Source organism: Choloepus didactylus, chromosome 8 (assembly GCF_015220235.1).
Source record: "Choloepus didactylus isolate mChoDid1 chromosome 8, mChoDid1.pri, whole genome shotgun sequence".
Lineage (NCBI taxonomy): Eukaryota > Metazoa > Chordata > Mammalia > Pilosa > Megalonychidae > Choloepus > Choloepus didactylus.
In genome coordinates, this window is record NC_051314.1 from 733,429 (window position 1) to 743,103 (window position 9,675).

At 67.2% G+C, this 9,675-nt stretch overlaps 1 protein-coding gene across 7 annotated transcripts in view; it reads left to right on the forward strand.

Moving 5' to 3' along the window:
• PLXNB2 (plexin B2) overlaps positions 1-6,113 on the forward strand; it is a 33,507-nt gene extending 27,394 nt beyond the window's left edge. For all 7 annotated transcript variants that reach the window (XM_037847769.1, XM_037847767.1, XM_037847768.1 and 4 more), the window contains 15 exons: positions 522-622; positions 698-927; positions 1,009-1,190; positions 1,369-1,435; positions 1,571-1,717; positions 2,119-2,275; positions 2,365-2,465; positions 2,548-2,632; positions 3,053-3,207; positions 3,285-3,445; positions 3,598-3,745; positions 4,172-4,236; positions 4,320-4,395; positions 5,379-5,453; positions 5,528-6,113. In XM_037847769.1, coding sequence (XP_037703697.1) covers positions 522-622; positions 698-927; positions 1,009-1,190; positions 1,369-1,435; positions 1,571-1,717; positions 2,119-2,275; positions 2,365-2,465; positions 2,548-2,632; positions 3,053-3,207; positions 3,285-3,445; positions 3,598-3,745; positions 4,172-4,236; positions 4,320-4,395; positions 5,379-5,453; positions 5,528-5,632 — 1,855 coding nt within the window. In that variant the 3' untranslated portion in view covers positions 5,633-6,113. The remainder of the gene's footprint in view (positions 1-521; positions 623-697; positions 928-1,008; positions 1,191-1,368; positions 1,436-1,570; positions 1,718-2,118; positions 2,276-2,364; positions 2,466-2,547; positions 2,633-3,052; positions 3,208-3,284; positions 3,446-3,597; positions 3,746-4,171; positions 4,237-4,319; positions 4,396-5,378; positions 5,454-5,527) is intronic.
• The last annotated feature ends 3,562 nt before the right edge of the window (positions 6,114-9,675 follow it).

The following is a 9,675-nucleotide window of genomic DNA, read 5'->3' on the forward strand; positions in this document are numbered from 1 at the left end:
TCCCCCACCGCCCTGCCGACTGTGACCCCGCCCACATCTCCGCCCACCGTGGTTTTGCCCCCGCCCACAGTGGCCCCGCCCCTTGCCCCGCCCCACCGCCGCCCTGCCGGCTGTGACCCCGCCCACATCCCCCCCACCGTGGCCCCGCCCCTGGCCCCACCCCGCCACCGCCCTGCAGACTGTGACCCCCGCCCACAGCCCCGCCCCACCGTGGCTTTGCCCCACAGCCCCGCCCACCCCCCGCCCACCGTGGACCCGCCCCTGGCCCCTCCCCCACCGCCCTGCCGACTGTGACCCCGCCCACATCTCCGCCCACCGTGGTTTTGCCCCCGCCCACCGTGGACCCGCCCCTGGCCCCACCCCGCCGCCGCCCTGCCGGCTGTGACCCCGCCCACAGCCCCGCCCCACCGTGGCTCTGCCCCACCCTGCCCCACTCTGCCCCGCCCACCGTGGCCCCGCCCCTGGCCCCGCCCCGCCTCCCGCGGGCGCCCCGACCCAGGGCCCTGTGGCGTGGCCGGCAGGAGGAAGAGCCAGCAGGCCGAGCGGGAATACGAGAAGATCCGGTCGCAGCTGGAGGGCCTGGAGGAGAGCGTGCGGGACCGCTGCAAGAAGGAGTTCACGGGTAGGGGCGGCGGCGGGCGGTGGGGGCGAGCCTGGGGGCACGCGGGACCCTGCCCTCACCTCGCCGCCCCCGCAGACCTGATGATCGAGATGGAGGACCAGAGCAGCGACGTGCACGAGGCGGGCATCCCCGTGCTGGACTACAAGACCTACACGGACCGCGTCTTCTTCCTGCCCTCCAAGGACGGCAGCAAGGACGTGATGGTCACGGGCCAGCTGGACATCCCCGAGGCGCGGCGGCCCGCGGTGGAGCAGGCGCTCTACCAGTTCTCCAACCTGCTCAACAGCAAGTCCTTCCTGGTCAACGTGAGCGGGGCCTCGGGGCGGGGGGAGGCGGCGGGGGTGGTGGGCCCTGGGGGCGGGTCCTGAGGCCGCCGCACCCCGCAGTTCATCCACACTCTGGAGAACCAGCGCGAGTTCTCGGCCCGCGCCAAGGTCTACTTCGCGTCGCTGCTGACGGTGGCGCTGCACGGGAAGCTGGAGTACTACACGGACATCATGCGCACGCTCTTCCTGGAGCTCATGGAGCAGTACGTGGTGGCCAAGAATCCCAAGCTGATGCTGCGCAGGTGCGAGGGCTGGGCAGGGTGGCCGGGTGTTGTGTGGGTGCACACGCATGGGCGTGCACCGGGCCCTGGGTCACTGCCAGCTGCCGGTGCACATCCTGGCGGGAGGCCAAGCCCGGCAGGGGTGCTCTAGGCGAGCGTGGGGGCCGGGGTCCCTCGGTGCAGCCTCTCTGCCCCTCAGGTCGGAGACGGTGGTGGAGAGGATGCTGTCCAACTGGATGTCCATCTGCCTGTACCAGTACCTCAAGGTGAGTCCCACTGCGGCTGGGATTGGGTGGGTGGGGCACTGTCCCCGCTTCGAGGTTTGCTTCTGTCCCCTAGTGTAGTCAGACCCATTGGCACCCCACGGGCACCCCCAGCCTGACCGCCCTGTGCTGCCCCAGGAGAGTGCTGGGGAGCCCCTGTACAAGCTCTTCAAGGCCATCAAGCACCAGGTGGAGAAGGGGCCGGTGGATGCTGTGCAGAAGAAGGCCAAGTACACCCTCAACGACACGGGGCTGCTGGGGGATGACGTTGAGTACACGCCCCTGGTGAGCCCCTCGGGCGGGCTGCAGGACAGGGGGAGGGCGCCGTCCATTACCAACTGACATCAGATATGCGGGGTGGGTCCCTTCCTCTCCCATGTGTGTGTGTCCCGTGGAGGCCCTTGGAGAGGGGCTGCAGGCGTCCCGGCCCTGAGCCCTTGGCTCCTGGGAGAGGTGCAGGTGGGTGCCCAGGCGGGTGCCCTCCCTTGAGACGCTGTGACGTGCAGCCCCGGGACTGTGTATGGCTGCATGTGTGTGCATATGGTGTGCAGCTGCGAGTTACCAATGGGTGTGTGGGGCCCTCGGTGTCCCCGTCCTGTGGGGCGTGCCAAGCCGGGGCGTAACTGTTGGGGGTGTCAAGAGCAAGCTTCCCCACTTGCTCTGCCCTTCTTCTCCATCCCCCACAGACGGTGAGTGTGATTGTCCAGGATGAAGGAGTGGACGCCATCCCCGTCAAGGTGCTCAACTGCGACACCATCTCCCAAGTCAAGGAGAAGGTCATTGACCAGGTGTACCGCACGCTGCCCTGCTCCCGCTGGCCCAAGGCCGAGAGCGTAGTGCTCGGTGAGGAGGGTGGGCGTGGGGTGGGTGCCAAGCTGGGCTGCAGGGTGCCGGCAGCCCTGGTGGCGAGCGAGCTGCCCATGTCCCCCCAGAGTGGCGTCCTGGGTCCACGGCCCAGATCCTGTCGGACTTGGACCTGACCTCCCAGCGGGAGGGCCGGTGGAGACGCATCAACACCCTGATGCACTACAATGTGAGCGGGTGGGGTCTGGGGTGTGGGGGCAGGGCCCGGGGGCATCTACACGCCGGGTCGCCCTCACCGCCGCCTCCCCCAGGTCCGGGACGGAGCCACCCTCCTCCTGTCCAAGGTGGGGGTCTCCCAGCAGCCCGAGGACAGCCAGCAGGACCTGCCGGGGGAGCGTGAGTCCCTCCCTGCGGCCCCGCCCCGCCCCAAGCCAGGGTCCCAGCCACACCCCCGGCCCTCCCACCCGAGCCCCGCCCCTCCCGGCCCCGCCCCGCCCTGAGTGCGCCCCGCCCCAAGCCAGGGTCCCAGCCACACCCCCGGCCCTCCCACCCGAGCTCCGCCCTGAGTGCGCCCCGCCCCGCCCCAAGCCAGGGTCCCAGCCACACCCCCGGCCCTCCCACCCGAGCCCCGCCCTGAGTGCGCCCCGCCCCGCCCCTAGCCAGGGTCCCAGCCACACCCCCGCCCCTCCCACCCGAGCCCCGCCCTGAGTGCGCCCCGCCCCGCCCCAAGCTAGGGTCCCAGCCACACCCCCGGCCCTCCCACCCGAGCTCCGCCCCTCCCGGCCCTGCCCCGCCCTGAGTGCGCCCCGCCTGCAGGCCACGCCCTCCTGGAGGAGGAGAACCGCGTGTGGCACCTGGTGCGCCCGACCGACGAGGTGGACGAGGGACGGTCCAAGCGTGGCAGTGTCAAGGAGAAGGAGCGGACTAAGGCCATCACCGAGATCTACCTGACGCGCCTGCTCTCCGTCAAGGTGCGGCACCCGGTGCTGCGGCGGCGTCCTGGGCACCTGGGTTCCCGGGCCGACGCGCTGACCGTCCTCCCCCACAGGGCACGCTGCAGCAGTTCGTGGACAACTTCTTCCAGAGCGTTCTAGCGCCCGGCCTCGCCGTGCCTCCCGCCGTCAAGTACTTCTTCGATTTCCTGGACGAGCAGGCTGAGAAACATGACATGAAGGATGAGGACACCATCCACATCTGGAAAACCAACAGGTGGGGCCCCCGCTCCCCCACTGCCGTCCCCTGGGGTCCTGCTCCCCCCCGCCACTGCTGTCCCCCGGGGTCCTGATCCCCCCCACTGCCATCCCCCCTGGGGCCCCACTCCCCACCCTCCCCAGCCCCTGATGCCTGACGGTGCCGCGCAGCCTGCCGCTGCGGTTCTGGGTGAACATCCTCAAGAACCCGCACTTCATCTTCGACGTGCACGTGCCAGAGGTGGTGGACGCATCCCTGTCGGTCATCGCCCAGACCTTCATGGACGCCTGCACGCGGACGGAGCACAAGCTGAGCCGGGTGGGTGGGCCCGGGCTGCATGGGGGGCATGGGAGGCTGGGCAGGCCGATGGGGGGGGCAGGGGCCGAGGGGGTGTCTACAGTGTGGTTTTGGATGCTTGGGGCTGGAGCCTAGCCGCCCACCCAGCCGGGCCCCTCTCCCATGGGACTCGTCCTCCTGACCTTGCAGGTATGAAATATTGATATTTCATATGAGTCAGGGACTGGGCTGTTTTCTCAGTGGAAGTTGGGGGTCCTGTCAGGTCTGTGGATGGGCCGGGGTGGGCCTGTGTCCAGGTGGGGCTGCAGCCTCTCTGCCGAGGGGTGTTGCAAGGGCGAGCGGCTGGGACAGCAGGACCCGCCCGCCCAGCTGAGCTCCGGGGTGGCCCTTGGCTGCCCGTGCCTGGCCCCTTCCGGGTGGGACCTCACTGGGCCGCGTCTCCCTCAGGACTCGCCAAGCAACAAGCTGCTGTACGCGAAGGAGATCTCTGCCTACAAGAAGATGGTGGAGGAGTGAGTGGGGCTCCTGGCTGGGGGGAGGCCACAGCTTCCGGGCCCCCGGCCGCCCCAGCCCCGTAACCGCCCTGTCCCCGCAGCTACTACAGAGGCATCCGGCGGATGGTGCAGGTCAGCGACCAGGACATGAACACGCACTTGGCGGAGATTTCCCGGGTAAGGAGCGCGGGGCCTGGGGCTGGACCTCAGGGCGGGTGACCACGCCGGGGAGGCTGGGGGCTCAGATGTGGCTCCACAGCGCGTGCAGGGGGTGCGCGTGGCTCTGCGGTGGGGGTGAGCATGAGCGTGTGACTGTGAGCGTGAGTGTGGGCGAGGAGCCCCGAGCCGGACGCTGCTGCACCCACGCCTGGGAGGGCAGGGGCCTCCGTGTGACATGAGGGCAGGTGCGGGTGGCGTGCCCCCCTGTGCCCACGCCCCACCCTGCCACCCCCTCGCAGCCCCCACTCTCCCAGAGGGGGCCGCCCATGAGGTGGGGCCTCCACAAAGGGCTGCCCTGCTGCTGCCAGGCCACCCACCCTGAGGGTCACTGTCACTGCCTGCCCTGGGGCAGTCACACTGTCCCCCGACTCGTCACACTGTACACCCAAGTTGTCGCTCTGCCCCCCCAGTTGTCATGCTACCCCCGAGTCGTCACACTGCTCCCTCACTTGTCACACTGCCCCGTCATCACGCTGCTACCCGTCATCACACAGCCCCCGAGTCATCACACTGCACCCTGAGTCATCACATTGCCACCCCGTCGTCACACTGCCTCCCAAGTTGTCACACCACTCCCCCAAGTCCTCACACTGCCCCCCGAGTCATCACACTGCCCCCTGTCGTCACACTACCACCCCCAGTCATCACACTGCGCCCTGTCATTACACTGCCCCCCAAGTCGTCACACTGACACCTCCAGTCGTCACACTGCCCCCTGAGTCATCACACTGCCCCCCGAGTCATCACACTGCCCCCCGTCGTCACACTACCACCCCCAGTCGTCACACTGCACCCTGTCATTACACTGCCCCCCAAGTCGTCACACTGACACCTCCAGTCGTCACACTGCACCCTGTCATTACACTGCACCCCAAGTCGTTACACTGTCCCTCCAGTCATCACACCGCTGCCCAGTCGTCACGCTGCCCCCTCCCCCCCAGGCACACACTGATTCTCTGAACACCCTCGTGGCCCTGCACCAGCTCTACCAGTACACACAGAAGTACTACGATGAGGTAGGGGGTCGCGGCCTCGGGGTGGGGACTGGGTGACCCCTGCCGGTCGGTGGCCTGACCCCAGCCGCCCTCAGATCATCAACGCCCTGGAGGAGGACCCGGCTGCCCAGAAGATGCAGCTGGCCTTCCGCCTGCAGCAGATTGCCGCCGCGCTGGAGAACAAGGTCACGGACCTCTGACCTCTGACCTCTGCTCTAGCCGGGGCACCGGGAGCCAGGCCACGTCGCAGCCGGGTGGCAGCCGGCGGGAACACCCCGATACCAGGCGCGGCCCGGCCGCCAGCACCAGCCCCCGGGGACCAGCCCCGGGCGCCCCGAGCACCCCGCACACGTGCCTTACGCGCCTCCGCGCCGGGCCAGGCCGCGGCCGCCCACCAGCGAGCCCGGCGGCCCCTCAGCTGGGGTCCCGGGACCGTGTCCATGTGCCCCCCGCCCGGACGGGAGGACGACACAAAGCGGTACGATGGCTTCCTGACCTCGCCCGCCCGTCCCCTGGACTTGAGTGGCAGCCGGGGCCGCCCCCAGGTCACCCGTGGCCCAGGCGGCCGGGGCGCCCAGCAGGCGGGGTCCTGGCGTCCGGCCTGGGGGCTCCCCCACGACCACCCACCCCCTTTTGTAAATCTTGTTAATTGTAAATCAAATACAGCTCTCTTTTCCACTCCGCCCTGGGCCGGGCTCCTCCTGTGCGCCCGCGTCCCGGGCTGGCTCCTTGCCTTCCCGGGCGCCGCAGGACGGGCCCCCGCGGGCCGGGAGGTGAGGCTGGGTGTGGGGGGAAACGGAGGCCGTGGCGGGGGTCTGGGATGGGGTCCCCGGGGCGCCCCACTGCCGCTTGGCCCGCGCCCCCTCCAAGCCCGGCCTGGGGACCCGCGCCAGCTCTCGCGCCACCTGGTGGCCGGAACGGCCCCTGCGCCCTCGGGGCTGGCTGTCCCCTCCCTGGCCAGCTGCTGGGAGGGGTGTGGTCCGGGGTTGGGGACACGGCTGGAGCTGCCCCTGTCCCCTCACTTCTGAGGGCTTGGGAGGTGGCACCTTACAGGTGGGTTTTAACGAGACCGCAGGCAGTCCCCCAGCATGCAGTTAGCAAGCTCCTGCTGGGTGCTGGGGAGGGTGCTGGAGGTGGCGGTGCTGCAGCCCAGGGTGGGGGCTGAGCCTGGGGCAGGACGTCCAGGAGCTCAGAACTGGGTCTGGGGCCTCGGCGGTCGGCCTCTGGGTGGGCCACAGGTCTCTGTACGGCCCCGGCTCCTTGTACCAGCTGAGTGCACATTCAGTGAACCTCCGATGGAGCAGCTGGGGCGGCTCCACTGGGGGTCTGACTATGACGGGAGGAGAGGACAGTTGGGGGGAGGGCACGGCCAGCAGGAGCACCCCTGGACAGCAGCTACAGGCTGACCGTTGTAAGGAAATTGTTTCAAAGAAGTGAAAACAGGTCATGGGAGCGGACTCAGTGGACAAAGGGAGCCTGTTGGAATGTAATATACCAGAAATGGTTTGGTTGTTACAATAGGGATTTATCAGTTTACAAAGCTACAGTTCCAAAACTGTGAAAATTTTCAAATTAAGGCATCAATAGGATATATCTTCTCCCTGAAGACAGGCCACCAGCATCCTCGGCTCCCCTGTCCCACAGTCAGGCGTGTGGTGGCCTCCGCTGCTCTCCCTTCTCTCCCGGTTTCATTGCTCCCAGCTCCTGGCGCCAGTGGCTCCTGCTCAGCTTCCGTGGGTGCGTCCTTGTGGCTCAGGTTCTCTGAGCTTTCTGGACTTTTTTTTGGGTCCTTTATCCCCTCACAGAGGACTCTAGCAAGAGGCTCTGGACCACCCTGGACTGGCGGGGTCACACCTCAACTGAAATAATCTAACCGAAAGGCCCACCACAGGAATGGGTTAAGGAACGTGGCCTTTTCTGGGGTCCATACTGCCCCACACCAGCACAGAGCCCTCCAGAGGAGCTGCCTCAGAGGAGAAGGGGTGTTGGGGTGTGGGAGGAAGATGGGGCCCTACTGGTAGGGACGTGGCTGGGGCTGGAGGGGGTGCAGGAGAGTGGGAGCGAGGGCCAGGAACCGGCAGCCGGGCTGCCTAGAACCTGCCCAAGCTCAGGCCACTCTGGCCCCTCCGGAACTAGGGATCCGGCCACTGTGCTTGAAGCTCACCCGGCAGATGGTGGCAGTGTCCTAGAGAAGGCCCCAGGAGCCGCCCCAGGCTGACTGAAGGCCCATATAAGCCGAGCAAGCAGCACGGTGCAGGTGCAACGCAGGCAGGGCTAAATGCCCCCTCAGACTCACACACACGGTAGCACCAGCCTCTGCCCTGTCACCAAGTGCCTGCTGGGGGCACAGCAGTAAACAGGGCAGATGGGCCCTGCCCTCGGAGCTGCCCAGGGGCTCAGAGAACCCAGCCAAGCAGAAAGAGCATTTGCTGGCTCGTAACAAGGGAACGGAAGTGATCGGCTTCAGACCCAGCTGGACCAGCTGCTCAGGTCGGCTCTCTGGGGTCCATCTGTCTACACTGCGACCATGGGATTGGCTCTGTCTGAGATGTGGGTGGCAGGCAGCCCACGCCTGCACCCCCAGCCCAGGTATCACTGGGGCTGAGGGTCTCTTGGTGCATAGGCCTCATTCCCAAGGCAGCCCCATTCATGGCAGGACAAGATGGGTGACCCAAGGAGAGAGCTGCCCCAGAGACCCCCAGAATGCACTTGCTGTGGCCCCACGCTGCTGGCTTGTCACAAGCATGGACACGTCATCCCTCCATCAGCCCCTCATCCCTGCTGACCTGGGGCTGAGGGGACAGCGAGGGGCAGATGCTTGATGAAAAGTGTGGGGCAGTGGGCATGGAGAAAGGGGTGAGGTCTAGGAATTTAGGGGTGAGGCTGGAGCTGCAGGGGTGGAGGGAGAGGATGGCTCTGGGCCTGGGCCTCATGACAGCCCCTGGCCCCCCACTTCTTCTGTCTGCCCCGCTCCCTGCCACCTGCTTGCCCAGTGTCCCTCTTGCCTGGACATGACAACCGCCAGGAGGAGGCTGGGAGTGTGCCCGGCGGAGCTCCCAGCAAGCTCAGGGTCCGCATCTGACATGCCACCCACCCTGGGCTGGACATGGGGTCCCAAGCCCCCCTGCCCCGCCCCCCTCTGTGTTCTTCCTCAGGTCAGGCTCTGTCCTCCCTGGCCCTCTGCCTGGACCCCTCAGTGCAGATCTCCAGGGAGGCCTTCCCTGGCTGCCCCCTTCCCTGGTGGATGGTCCCTAAGCCCTCACACAGTCACCCCAGTGTCATCCACCCCCTCAGGAGGCACCTGGGTCTGGGTGGGGACCTTGTCAGCCTGGGCAGGGCCCACTTGGTTTGGCTGGGGGTGAATGGGTCTCCACCCGGCCAGGACTCCTGCAAGGAGGCAGCTCAGGCCCAGGTCCCCTCTGACCGGGGATTCTCGGGGAGCTGTGGGGGGCGGGGCTGGCTGGAAGGGCGGGAGCCGGCGCCAGGGGAAGGCTGACAAAGGGCTCGGCTCCCGGCGCGGTTCCCACGGCCTGGAGGCCCCACACGGCCTCTGTCTCCTTTCACTGAAGCTCCATTAACTTCATACAAAACCTCCGCCTGCCTCGGCTGGTCCCGGGAAAAGCCTCCCTCGGGGCAGGGGCCCCCGGGAAGGCCCAGAGCGGGGAGGCCCAGAGCATGGTGGCTGCGGCTGGGGTGTCACTGTCTTCATCCCCGCCCAGGGGCCCTGGCACTGACACCCGCTCCTCCACCGAGGGGAAACTGAGGCCTGGCGAGGCTCAGAACTTGGCCCAGATCACGCTAGAGCGGCCAGCGCAGCCGGGACTCAATCCCTCATCTGTTGGCTCCTGCTGGCTGCAGTGTGGCTTTGCCCAGCAGAGGGGTCAGTTTGCTTCGAGCTACGGGGACATATAAAGTTTCATTTGGTGGCCATTGTTTAAAAGCCAAAGGAAGTCACATTAAAAAAAAAAAAAAAAAAAACCCACTTCGGATTTTAGCTTCTTTTGAAAAAGTAGAAGTTTGAGCAACTCTGGGTCTGAATTCCACTTTCCCCGGAGGGCTGCAGCCCCGCTGGGGGCCCCGGCTGCCCCCCAGGCCCCCCACTCACCGCAGCCGCGCCTGCGGAGAAAAGCGTCTCTCAACCCCAGGCTGCGTTTCAAGCGGAAGCCCCGGGCTAGTCTCGGGGACCAGGAGGGCACCCCGACCTGTTCGCGTTCGAGCGGCCTCGTCTTCCAAGAAGAAACGC